The sequence below is a fragment of the Dipteris shenzhenensis genome, chromosome 18 (genome assembly GCF_047967505.1).
Source record: "Dipteris shenzhenensis isolate YYH24624 ecotype China chromosome 18, Dip_SZ_1.0, whole genome shotgun sequence".
Taxonomy (NCBI): Eukaryota; Viridiplantae; Streptophyta; class Polypodiopsida; order Gleicheniales; family Dipteridaceae; genus Dipteris; species Dipteris shenzhenensis.
In genome coordinates, this window is record NC_141613.1 from 25,919,949 (window position 1) to 25,933,991 (window position 14,043).

Consider the following 14,043-nt stretch of genomic DNA (forward strand, 5'->3'; position numbering starts at 1 on the left):
GAAAACATCCAGCACAGTCTTCTCCTTGTTTCCCAAGCGTGGAAGATGCTTCCAGGAGAGTGAGGGAGAGGATGGTAGGTGGAGGGGAGCACATGCATTTGCATGCATGCCACTTGGCCCTTCATTAAAGTCCTAACCACCATACCAAGGACAATGTTGGGTTGTCCTCCCACCTTTTGGACCCCTCTTTAATGCCTTTGCCTTGCCCCTAGGACCTAGTGGGTGCACTTAGAAATTACCCCTAGGGATTTCTAGGAAGTCTGCACTTCCTCTAGCCAATCCCTCACGGCCAAATTATTACTAGACTTAACCACGGTTAACCCTAGGTTAAGCACGGGCTGAGTTACATTAGACTTTTCACGTCCCTGTGACAGGTGAATACCACGTTTGAACTAGCAAAGTGAATGAATGGATTTTGTGCTTGAGATGAGTGTGGTGAATACCGTTTGCTCCCAATCCTTGCCATTGATAAAAATTGGAAGCAACACAAGTGAAATTCACAACTGTTTTGAAATATGTTAGAGCGGACAGATCAACTTTGTTGTATGGGATTAGTATCACAATTTAAATGAAATATACATAGTATTTAAGGTCACCATGGTTCCCAGTTTTTTTTGGTTGGCATATTTAATGGTATGATTTGGATTGATGATTTTGCAGGTTACTTTTGGCTCCTGTGTTTATTGAACACTTTGGTTGGGAGTTTGTGTTCTATGGCTTTGGTTTTCTAGGTGTTATCTGGTCAGTGCAATGCCTCCTAACTTTATATCTTTTGCATGTTTGGATAACAATGAAAATCTGGAAGGCTTCTTATGTAAAACTTATAAAATTTTGGAGACAAGTGAGACCAACTCCTTCCTATATAAGATCCATCCCCACACCACCAAAAAATTTCCCCTTTTTCTTCCCTTATGCATGCAGAAACACCCTCTTTTGCAGTCCCTGCAAGTAGCTTCTCGTTTTCCCTTCTCTCATCTCAAATTTATCTTGAAATTGCCTCTTCTAAGGTAGTTATTCAAGATGCTCCCCTTTCCTTGTCTCAATTCTTTGCATTAGCACTTTTTGTGTGGTACTCCATTTGGCTCAAAGGTGTATCGTTAGCAGCTTAAAATTCTTTTTTCAGTTGAAAACATTCCTTTAACCTTTTTGGGTAGTTTGAATCGTCAATTTAATGAAGTTGAAAGTATTCTATCTGAGAACTATTGTATGACTTGTCTCAGCTCTAACCTCTCCTCTTAGATCGTCCCAGTCCTACATTTGTGGTTACTTCTGTTTTCCATAGCCTAAATCTCTCATCTTTAATAAGAATTTTGCTCTTTTAAATTACAGCAGTCTGTCCTTTCTATTGGTCTACTCTTCCAAGTAATTTAGCTAACATCTGGTATCTTTGTTCATTACCACAAGCAGAATCTTCTATTTTTCCCAAAGAAAAGAATTTCTATTAATGCTTTAAAAAAGCAACCATACAAATCAGCAATCCGGGTGGCACTGATCGTGGGAGGATCAAAGGGAGAAAAAACTGGCTATCATCCAGCTTGTTTTCAGGGAACCCAGGTCACTGCCTTAGCGAATCTTTGAAGCAGGGGCCAACAGCCAAGGCGGGGGACTATACATCCAATGAATACGTCGGTTTGTGAATACTTAAAAGACACCAGCAGGCCAAGCCTTGCAGAAATCCTCTGCGTCCTAGCCATGATCGGGAGGGCCCCCTGCCAAATCCTCTGTGCTACACGGCAGCTCCACAAATAGTACGGAAGGGCGGGGGACTATACATCCAGTGAATACCTCGGTTTGTGAATACATAAGAGACACCAGCGGGCCAAGCCTTGCAGAAATCCTGTGTGTCGTGCATCTGCTCGAGTGAGGGGCCGATGAATAAACCCCCATGGGCAACCATCAAGAAGAAACAAGTAATCTTTTGTGGCTGGATGCTAGTTCACAAACACGACCAAAACTTAGAGATGACCTCCTGGGGCACCTGTTGTTCAATCCAATGTCTCTCCCTCGAAGTAATCTAGGCGGCCTCCTCTGGCTGGAGGCGATGACCAATGTGTGTCGTGTACGATAAAAAGGGCACATCACACATTTCTTCGAGTGACGTACTCTAGATGGCCCAAAACCACTCACTTGGATCTCACTAGACCTCACAAATGGGCCGGTCCTCCCACAACCAGTGATGCTACCATGTCCTGTCTTTTCCCAAAGTGATTGGTGCTGAGTTGATGGTCCAATCCTTGCCCAAGTGGATCTCCACTCTAATCCTCTACCACTCAAGCAGGCCTAGGGCCCCGTCCATCTCTAGGTTTCCATCAGACTCTAGCTGGAGGGTCTCCCTGGCCCCACTCTGTAATGCCTGGATCGGAAGGATCCAAGGCTCAGGAGCACCCTTGTCCTAGAGAACTGTCCATACCAACACGGATTAGCTGAGGCTGTGTGAAGTCCATCCTTCCAAAACCTAGGGGATGGCGGAGTCTCCAAGGCTTGTTCTTGGCTGGCTTTCAGCTCCTCTACGCATAAATAAAGTACTGCATTAAATTAATTCTTGATGCCTGGGAATATAGTGCCTCTAGGCTGCCTTGCTTAAGTTCCTATACTTGCAGCTGAAGTGCATTTAGGTTTGAAGCTTGGTCTTCTACCATTCCTTTGAGGCCATCATTCTCATTTTTGATTGCATCAAATACATCTCCTTGGCTGTCCGTTCTTTCTATGCATGTGTCCTGGCATTCCTTCAGCTTTGTGGTGAATTTCCACACGTTTTTGGATTTGTCATCGGGGGGGGGCAGCTTTTTAAAAGCCTCTTCCAAAGCCTTCGTGATCCCCCCATTTTGTGCTTGTCATCCTACATGCAAGAAAGAGTGCTCCCAGTTTGCAAAGACCAAGCCACATAATACCTGGTTTGCTGTTTTTTGGAGGCCTAAAATGATCAGCTGGATAGATAGCTCCATCACATTCCGTCAACAGGATTCCATCAATGCCCTTTTTCTTCACCTTTTACCCCGTGGTGACGTTGTGGTTTGTCCCTCTATATGAGAGTGTGGAAACGTCCAGAATGCCCATTCAACATTCACCCATTTTTGCCATTTGATGACTCCTTTCTCTGTTAAGAGCAGAGTAAATAGCTCATCTGGATGACATCGTGATGAGCCCCACAATTGGGCTGGCTGGAGTGGGAATGCCGCTAACAAGTTCCACTCCTTGCTAGGGAAAGATGTATTGATATACTGTATGCAAGCTTCTACTTGTGGTTTGCCAAGGCCTGTACAAAAAGACGTCTAGGCCATGTAAAAAAAGGATCACACCAAGGTCTGATATTTGGCCCCCTAGAAAGTAAAAAATGTTGTCCAATTTTTTGAACACAAACAATTATAACAATTATAACACTTGCAAGTGTGGAGGCATAGCAATCATTGGGCTCTTATAACAAGGGACCAATCAAACAAGTTCATAGGTCTTTACAACTGTCCTTGACAAAGGAGCCTCTGGTGCTTGGAGAAAATGAGGAGTATGATGGTCCAGAAAGACGGTTGAGGGAAAACCAACTCTTGAGGCATGTATCCCAAAGGACAAACCTAAGGCCTCTCGATGTTAATAAGTTTTAACACAATAAACATATATTGCCATACTTCTCCAACTCCTACAAGGTGTTTGCTGTCAATGCCTTGCACAATTACTGCTTGCATAAGATGGGACAATGCATACGAAAGGTTGTGTGGACCAACTACTTCTGAAGACTCTTATGACAATGTGAATCCACTCTCCGAACTTCAATATTTTATTAAAGATGAGATATGGACTGACCTTTTCTTGCTCATCATCCCCAATATGCATCAGGGATTCTGTGTGGGGAAAACAATTAAATGTGTCCTTAACAATTCTTTAAAATGAGAGAGGCCTACATATCCTTGTCGATACCTTTAAGTGTCTCAATTTGAGACACTGTTCTGTGATAGACTGTAATGTGAATGCTAGAAACACATGCACACAAGGTAAGTCATGTGACACCATTTTTACCAATATGTCGAGACCCCTTGCCTCAAAGGAGGCCAATCAATTAATGCAAATGACCTAATTTTGTTCTGCATGTAAAGATACAAGTTTCTTGCATTTTATTGCTTCCTGAGAGATAATTTATGTTTCTGTTTAGATTTCTCAACACTGCCTAAAAAGGATCGTATGGGGCTCATATTCATAGGTGTGTTGGCTTCGCAATTGGTACAGAGATCGAGGAAACAACACAATTTTCTGCTGAAGGTGATTATTGCAGTCATTTTTCTTTGAAATATGATATCTATCTATGGCTTGTGCTTATAAAAGTACAAAAGGAAGCCATACAGGAGCTTTATTTTGGTGGATATTTTTATGTGGTGTTTCGTATGCTAACATTTAATACAAATTGCTAAATCTGTTCCTTTAGATTTCAAGGATTTTTGGTTTTATATTTTAAAGAGGAGCATATTTTACAAATCAGATGCTCGAGTGTGGTTATGCCTTTTATAACAGTATAAAGGTGCAGGTCTTAATCTTTGGATATAGCACAACCTTCAAGCGATAGAAGCTTTACAAGACATAAGTTGCCTAGGCTGATCTGAACCTTTCCTCCCCCGCCTGTTATTACATTTTCTGTTTCTTGTCTTGAGCCTTGACCTCTAGCTCACCTGCCTGTTACCCATTTTTCCTTGCTTATTGCTTGCTTTGTTTGCTACCTTTTCTCTAGTCACTAGGTCACTGCTCCTAGTTTTCTTTCCTAGACTAAATTGTACTGTGCTTTCGATTGTGTTTTGTTTCAGTTCTTTCGTGCCTGATTTGGTACTTTTCTTCTAATTGAGTTTCACATTATGTATGTTTCCTTCTTTTAGTTCTACTTTACATTTCATTTTTCTTATGAATTTTCAGTTTGTATTTTCTGCTTTTATGTATTTCCTTTCTTGTTCCAGATATCTTTGTTCATTTTCCTTGGTACAGCATGACTCAAGTCCCCAGACACATAGAGACCATGGGGTGGATATGTAGACACATAGAGACCATGGGGTGGATATGTTTATCCTCAGAGATTGTGCAGCACAAGCACACTTTTTAAAATTGATAAGTTAGATTGTTGACATTCAGGCTTAATTGGTGTAGATCATGTATGTATTTGTATGATGTGATTACTTTTATCTTTATCATTTTAGGATGCAAAAAATAAAGTGCATATAATTTGGTGCATGCAAGAGGGGGAGACGGGAAAGAGGTGGCCGGGGGGGATCTTTGGGGTTGTTTGCAAGGACCTATCATTAATCTATTCATTCATTGGTGTTATTTTCTTAAATATTGTTTTTTAAAAGAACTTGAGAGTTCTTTACCTTCAATGACACATGCATGCAAGGCCTCCACCCTTGCAGCTGTTGCCTGCCTTGCTTCCCTGCTCGTCGCATTGCTGCTCCTGCGCATCACCTTACTGCTCCCCCTGCTTGCCACCCTGCAAATCTCCCTTGTCGCGTAGCTGCTCTGCCCTTACTCCGCCTCCCCCTGCTTCAGCCGCGCCATAGTTACCTCACCTCAGCCCAGTCATATCCTCTTCAGCCCCGCCATAGCCCCTTTCCTTCCCCCGGCCTATGCTGCTCCTTCCCTCACCATTGGGAGTCTCATTCCCACGCCACTGCCCCCACTCTTGCTCCTGTGTTGCGATTGGTTCCAGCCCTAAAACTTTCTGGGACGGACCTTTTCCAGCCTGCCATTCGAGCTCTCAATCAGTGCGGCGCTCTTAGACTTCCATTCGCAGCTCTAAATGTACCTGCTATATCCAGGACGCCTGTTCTTTTACCTCTGCTCCAGTTTCAGCTCCTCTAGTTTGCCTCTACATAATTCCAGCACCTCCAGTTTGTTTCTGTTGTTCCATTGCCTACCAGCCCATTCCTTGTCTTCCTGCCTGGTCTCAAAGGCAGAACTGATCGGAAGGAAGGCCAATGACCCCTCCCCCCCCTCTTCCCAAAGCAACTGAGAGGAAAAAAATCAAGAAAACAACTCCAAAAAACAGTAAGAACCATGGCAAAAGGAGAGAGAAAGAAAGAAATTTTATTAGAGTCTTCGGAAGACCGATGGGTCTATGAGACTGAAAGAAAACCTGATACAAATCACAGTAAGGGTGGAGACTACTGAAACGAGCATCATCACCCGTGCTGAATCCTAAGTTTTATCATACATAATCAAATACATCTGGATGTAACAATGAAAAGAAAAGGATTGGAGCGGAGCGGAATCCTTCGTATGTCATGTCGCCCTAGCTGGTGCATAGCCGGTGATGGGACACTGGTGCCCGTCAAGGGGTGCCGTGCGTCTCGGTCTCCTAGACGAGGCTTGATGCCAGAGCCACCGTGACTCCCGTGGGACGTATCCCAGGTCTAAAGAATGACGGGAGGTCCCCCAGAGTGATCTGTGTGTCCCCTCGATGTCTCGTGTGTCATGTTGCTGTCGTCGGGTCGGGGTCTCTGTCACGTTTGCGGCTAGAGACTAGAAGATCAATGTCACTCGATGGGAAGAACTCTGTGATCCTGCTCTGAGAGGTGTTTGATGATGTGGCCAAGCCCCGTTGCCTGAGTAAGTACTCTCTGTGTCGGACCCCCACATGAATGAAGGCCGCGAGGAGGCATCTCTGATCTGGGTAGGCGAGGAATCTGGAAAGGAGCTCGGAGCTGTCTCTGAAGAGGCAGTGGTAGCGACCTCGGATCTCGTAGTACACTGGGCACTTGAAAATAAAATGCTCCTTCGACTCAACCTCCTGACAATCACACAATATGCATAAGCGATGCTCCCTAGGAATCCCCTCTGCTCTGCCGCTCTCTATGTGGAGGCGGTGTGATGATACCCGAAATGTCCGATGGAAATCCGTAGTGAGTGAGGCATATGAAGCTCAGTGTACCCCGGTGGTGTGATGAATCTCTCCTCCAAAATACGAAGACAGTAATCTCTGTAGAAACTCAGCTTCACTGGAAGCTCCCTCGGCTCCAACCAAGTCCTAAAGGTGTGTAGCTACGGGGGATCCTCTCGAATGACCTGGTTGGTGTGTGGCCCGATTGGGATGGTGGGTGGGAGTACCGGAGGGGCATCTAAACTGTACTGAAAAGGAGGTATCCTATCGATGTGGAACCCTAGTCTCGTAAACCATCTGTGAGTCCGTGCATACCAGCATCGCTCATCTCCCTCTGCTGCCAACCTCATGGAGGAATCGAGAGCCAACCATGGCAACCTCTGTCTCCCTGATGTGCAGTCCCCATATGATCTAACCCGGTGTAGATATGTGATGGTATGAAAGGCTGCATCTAGCCGGAGTGGAGAAGCACCAAACTCGGCCTGAATGATGTGATGTGGTATAGACGGTTTCCCCCGGATCATCCATGAGAGCATGAGGATCTGCAGGCGCTCCACCCGTGTCCACTCTATCTCTGACATGTCAGGCCCCCAACAAGGGCTGCCTTACATACCGGTTGGTCGGACCAAGGAGTCGAAGAGAAGAGACTTGGTCCGAGGGTCCTGGAAGTGGGAGTGGAAGCATTGTCTCTCTAACCGAGCCAGTGAGGTGTACCCCGTGCTCAGTCTGGCCTGCATCACTGGTCCCATTGTGAAGATCAGGCCGGAGAAGATGTCCCCAAGTAAGTGTATGAGGATACGATCTCAACTGGTGACCCACCGAAAGTAAAAGTAAACTGCTTTCGTTGCATGTTTGCTCGAGAGGTGTTAAAGATCATGACCTTGGTCTTGCCAAGGTTGACCTCCAAATCATGGGATAAACAAAAAGCCTGCAGTGCATCCAGGTGTCGCTGGAGCCTCTCGGGTGTGGATGACAAGAGTGCCACGTCATTTGCATAAAGAAGAATCTTGATGATGATCCCGACAAGTGAGCAACCGGTCCCTCCGAACGCCGCCATGAAAGTCTCAAGCTCATCGATGTAGAGGCCAAACACGTTAATAAGGGACAACCCTGTTTGACCCCTATGGTACTCAAGATCTCATCTGTCCAACCTGCGCTTGTTCGAACTCGGCCTGAGACTCTCTCATAGAGTGCCATGACTGCCCAGATGATCTCTTGATCAAATCCCAATGTCTGTAGGTGTGTGATGAGACGAGCTCGAGATATTGTGTCAAAGGCTTTGCGGAAATCCACAAAGCAACAATATACCCTCTCCTTCCGTGATCTGGCCTCCTCAATGACACTCCTGAGTGTGAGTATGTGATCCATAGTCCCATGGTCTCGCCTGAAAGCGGCCTGACCCTCTGCTCTGAGCCCACTCATCTCTGCGAACAGGCTGACCGACGCATCCAATACAGCTGCATAGATCTTGGACATCACATGTCCAATCATGATAGTCCTGTAGTTACTCGGGTCCATGGGATCCCCTGCATTGTGGATGGGGGTGATGGTGTTGAGTGTCCAAGTGCGGGGGAAGCCAAGGCAAACAGCGTCATTGAATAGCTTTGCTAGGATCGGGGCTAACGTGTCGATCCCATATGCGATAAACTCAGTGCATAGCCTCTCGTGATCCTTAGCTCGGCCATTGTGCAGTTTCAATGTTGCATCCTTGACTCCCCCTTTGGTGAACAATGTGCAAGTGGTGGGGCGAGGTGTGTGTATGAGATCTGGAGTGGGCTGGTGTGGGACATCATAAAGATGGTGTGCATACGTGTGCGAGACTCTCGTGTTGGTGAGGGGTGATGGAGACCTACGCTCAAGGAATCTCCGCCAAAAATCCTTAGAGTTGTTGCTGTACAAGATGTGCAGTAGCTCCTCCTCATTTTGACAAAGAAATGCCTGCTTCTTCCGACGTACGAGACGTCGGTACTTGCGTACCGTGTCTGGTGTGTTCGGGAGGTGACATTTGGTTTCAAGTCGGAGCTGTCGGCGATAAGCCTTGCACTCTGCATTGTACCAATTGTTGCAGGGTACAGAACCAAGAGGTGGTGGTCTAGTGGACTGTGTGGTGTGGGGAAAGATTTGGAGGGCAGCCTGGTGGAGTGTGCGACTAATCAGGGCAGCACGGTCCTCTATGAGTGGTATGTGATCGATGTAGGTTAGGAGTCTGTTTAGGCATCTAGAGTAGGCCGGTGAGAGGCTATGATCAAAGTATATGTCGTGGTAGGTGTCGTGCTTCCTATGTGATGTGTGTGGTGTGGCTAAGCGTGGGGTGGCGATAGTGAAGAATAGGTATGTGTGATCAGCTCCTGGAGGGAGTGGTGCTACGGTGAAGTCGGTGATACATGAAGTGAAGGTAGGGGATCCCATGATGTAATCTACTACACTAGTGCCCCCCCCGTGTGGGAAGCAAGTAAAACCACCTGAGGAGGGCCATAGGTCAAGCCCGTTGTAGATGATGAGATCATGCATCTTGCCCAGACCAAGGAGCGGGTGTCCATATGGTGTAACAGGCCCATGTCGGTCCTGGTCATACCTGCTCCGTCTAGGTCCATGTCTGGTAGCATGATAGAGTTGTCTCGGAAGTCCAGGAGTGGTGCTTGGCACGTGCTCGTCCTGGCGTTGAAGTCCCCAACAAGGAGAACTTCCTCGCGGGCTGAAAGGTCTGGGATATCCTGATGTAAGGGTGCATATGGCGATGTCTCACCCTCCTCTCGTGCCACTCTGGAAGTGGGATGTGTCTGGCGGGAAGTAGCATATTGCTATGAAAAGGTCACGGATGTCTGTGCGTCGGATCCGGATCCACATGAATTGGGAGTGTGCATCCTTCTTGTCAATGGAGATGGCTCCAGCGAGGGAAGACCTGTACAATACTGCGACCCTGCCTGATCCTCGGACTCCTCTTGTACCCCTCGTCTCATCCCTGAAGGCTGACTCCCATGTGTAGCTCCTCTTGTACCCCTCGTCTCATCCCTGAAGGCTGACTCCCATGTGTAGCCACCGACTATCGGTAGTGGACGCTCTGGGCTCTGGTGTGTCTCCGTGTAAAAGACTATGTCTCGTCTTGTATAAGACTCCTAGAAGTTCCTTGGGTCTGACCATAAGGTGCCATTACAGTTCCAAATGGTGCAGTCTAGGGGTCTCAGAAACCTGAGCCTCATAGGCCCCGTTCCTCTAGGGGATACGACGGGTGTCGGTCAACAACCTACCATCTCGGACCACGGCCCATTTTCCCTCCTTGCGGGCAACATCCCGCTGCTGCAGAAGAACTCGTTGCTCCTCAATCTGTAGTGGTGTCAAATCCTCGTCCATGGACATGATGCTCTCGTAGAGAAGACAAGAAGGAAGAGAAAAAGAAAAAGCAGATTAAACAGCCACCGAAAGTAGAGATCGAGAACATGAATAAGTGCAGCAACCGCAATGATTTGCAGACCAATAGCACGGCTGTATAGAAGGCAGCCATCATAGCCTCAGCCTTAGCAGTTTCAGCTTCACCTCAACTATCATTATCATCATCATCATCATCACCATTTGTGGAGATGGCAGTACCATCATTGTTGGGTATTCCTAGAGGATCGTGTTCAAGAAATTTGATATTCAGATCAGCATGAGTTCAGTAAATCAATGGATGGAGAAACTATGAGGTTCAATCATATTTGGAAGATATGATGAGAGCTTATGTCTCTTGGAGACAATGTAATTAGGAGGACTGTCTTCCACTATTAGATTTTTACAATATGACTAAGCATTCAACCACCCGAATCATGCTGATATATGGATTCTAGCCCAGGGCCCCATGGGTAATTGGCTTGCAAGAGTCAAAGTTGGCACCATTGCTGATTGGTTGCAATAGCAACAAGATATGCTGTAGTTCGCAAGGAAAAGCATAGAATTAGCTCAAGATAGAACACAAATTTTATGCTAATGAGAGCGGTCACGTCGAGCTATCTAGGAAGTTCAGTGGGTTTACTTGAAGATCCCTATCTACTCTCAAGTAATTCGAACTACTCAGGTCTATAAAATATCTCCATGTTTTTGTTGTCCTTTCTTGATCCTTTAAAAAATCAATGAATTGGCCTACAAATTGTGTTTATTTGATGGTGTTCATCCAATCTTCCATGTCAATAGAAGTTGAGTGCTGTAGATAATTTACTCTGTGAGGATGAACTTGTATAGCTTGAGGATCCAACCACTTTACCGAAATGTCTTTGGATATACAAACCAAGAGCTTAGGAACATGATTGAAGCAGAGCTGAAGGTTAAGTGGAAGGATCTCTTAGAAGGGGATAGTACTTCAAAAAAGTGTTGATTTCTTCGGTGTCAATTCCCAGAGTTTGTATTAGTCCTTCTCTGCATAAGGGCTGGAGAATGTTTTGTCCACATTTAGACATAGCGTGGCTAGTTTTATGGAGATCAGGTAAATCTAAGGGTCCTGTCACCTCACCATGTGGTAGTTAGGACATGAGATACGATTGGTATAGTTACGGTTGTCTGAGCGTGGAGACACCTAAGACAGCCTATGCCTTGGGCCATTCTTAGGAGTTGGGCCTCTTGAGAATAAAAAGCTAGGATGGAGCCCGTCCAAGCCTATGCCTCCCTAAAGGCATTTGTGCATAGATGGGGCTGCGTGGTATGGAACATGTAGTCCTACCTTAGATAGTTGAAAACCATAGTTAGGTTTTGATCTGCGCTATCTAATGTGCATGTTGGTGATACGGTGTCTCTTTATTAACTGGAATACACTCAAAGATTATTGGTTATGGAGATTATGTCCCTCTTATAAGTTTGAACTATATAATCTAGTTTTGTACTTGTTAACCAAGCGTTATTGCCTAGCACATTGAGGCTCGCCCTCAAGGCCCAGTCTGAAGGTACTAGGATGTCTATAGGGTGTATAAACCCTGTGAGTGGGTACGAATGCCCTATGGATGTGTGGAGCACCCCACTCTCGTGAAGCCTATGGAGGATGACTTGGTAAGAAAGTGATAAGCCCTATGGGCCTCAACAACCCTATGGGTGGGAAGATTATCCTACGTGTAGTAGAATCCATCCCATGCACTAGCTCCCATTATCTTGCCCCACTAGATGTGATTGGATGACTATTGTAAGAATTGTTACCTGTTAATATCCTCACGAAATCGCCACCACCATAGCAAGATGGTGTATGAACTCATGGTGAAAACCTTGGAAAAGAGATCTCTATAATTGAAGATGAATAGTGCATAGATTTGATGAAGATAGCCAGCTTGATATGTCAGGTCATGAAACAAGACCTCACACAAAAACTCGCATGTGTAATCAATTAGCGTGCACAAATAATAAATAAATGAGAAAAATGGAGGAGATATCCATGGATAGGGTAGGCCTATTATAGTTGCTTTGTGTTCAGGATCACTTACAATTAGGAGGGAAAAGTCTTGTAACCTTATCATAATTTACACGCAAATGTGTAGCCCAATCTATGGTTTGCACACCCTATCTCCTAGGGTATGCCACTATAAATAACTTCCCTATAGAATACATATGTGGACTCTGATGATTGCTTGTTTATTAGATTGCTAAATTATCCGTAGTAAGGTTATTATGTTCCAAAAGCTGTTTTTTAGGTGTTGTATGGAATAATGAATATAAGTTGTATTGTATGCAGATCCATCATTACTACTAAGATTTCTTGTCATAGAGCATAGCACCAATACTGTCTACACAGCTTACCTCTTATCTGTATGATAGGACTCCGGAGTCTTTGATGGTCTGTAGATGTTTTTCCACTCATTTGGCCGATTGTTATTGGCATTCCTACAAAAATATTAATTGTTAAAATTTGACCTTGATATTGCGATAACAAAATTTGCTGCAAGATGTTGACTTTTGATTGTATGTTGCAGAAGAAGATAGTGTTGCAAAATGTAGCACTAGGAAGCGAACACCCAGAAGGCTAATAGATTCTTTTATTGGTTTAAAGAAAGGACTCTTTGATAGACATCGTGGAAGCTTTGATACAAGCGTTGGTGTGGTATGTTATTTTGGATATAGAGATCTCTTCATCGAAGCACATATGTTTCTGTTGTTGTTGATGGTTTAGCATCTTCCATGTGCATGTTTTCCACCGTTATCAAAAACCTAATGTCCATTATAATTGTACATGTTGTCAAAATATTTTGAGGGCAGTTTGTTTCACAATCAAATAATGTTCAAAAGAAATAAAACTGCTTCCTTTTATAATGATTTGATTACTATGTGTGTTCAAACGATTTGGCAAAATACAATTTGTACAGCTTTAATAACCTACAACATTTGAAGGATGAAAACATGACATGGTATTCTGTTTGAAAGCTTCCAAACAAAAGCTTTTGATACTATTGCCCTCTTTGACAGCGCCCCCCTCCCCCCCCCCCCCTCCCCTTTTCCTTTCCCTCTTCCTTCCCCTTTCTCCAAAACAAAAATAAAACACCAAAAAAGAAAGAAAAACGTACTATCTATGAGAAGGTTTGAAAATGATACAAGGTTTCAACAATCCTTGAGGCTTTGAAAATAAAAGTGTTGGCTGTCCCGCAGCCCCCCTCTCGGGGTCTCACCTCACTGCCTAGGGTAGCCCGAAAGCCGACACCAACAGCCAATGTGGAGGACTATACAACGAATAGATACCTCGATCTGGAAAATGTAGAAGAGACCTATCGGCCATACTTTGTAGAAATGCTCTCACTTTTTGGAAGTCTTCCTAGAACCCTCAATGCCTTGCTTTGAGATGGTTCATAGGTGCAGATGATGTTGTGCCAGATATTGATAAGGGTAGCAGGCTGAGTGTGGTGTCCCCTCATCACAAAACATCATGCTTCCCAGATATGCTACGCTGTGATGCTAGCAGTCATCTCCCAAATGTTGTCCTTTGGCAAAAGCTCTGGGCACCATCAAACCAGAGGGGAGGAATCGTGGATATCTTGGGGCTGATGACTTGCTCATCTATCAAATAAGTTAAGGAGATCATCTCTATGGCAAGGCACCTAGCTGTAATTGTAAGTCAATGCTGGTTGCTTAAGAGGAGAAAGCAACCCTCTGCTGTCCTCTTTGATTTTCCAATCCACCATGGCTAAAACTATCCTTCTAGGTCGTATTGCGCCTCACGTAGTGGTCGACTCTTCAATAGCCATTAACGCCAC

At 45.0% G+C, this 14,043-nt stretch overlaps 1 protein-coding gene across 1 annotated transcript in view; it reads left to right on the forward strand.

Annotated features, from left to right (window-relative positions):
* PHT4;5 (phosphate transporter 4;5) overlaps nt 1-14,043 on the forward strand; it is a 138,235-nt gene that overhangs the window by 54,534 nt on the left and 69,658 nt on the right. The window contains exons 6-8 of the mRNA XM_087389434.1: nt 661-741; nt 4,193-4,251; nt 12,772-12,899. Coding sequence (XP_087245560.1) covers nt 661-741; nt 4,193-4,251; nt 12,772-12,899 — 268 coding nt within the window. The remainder of the gene's footprint in view (nt 1-660; nt 742-4,192; nt 4,252-12,771; nt 12,900-14,043) is intronic.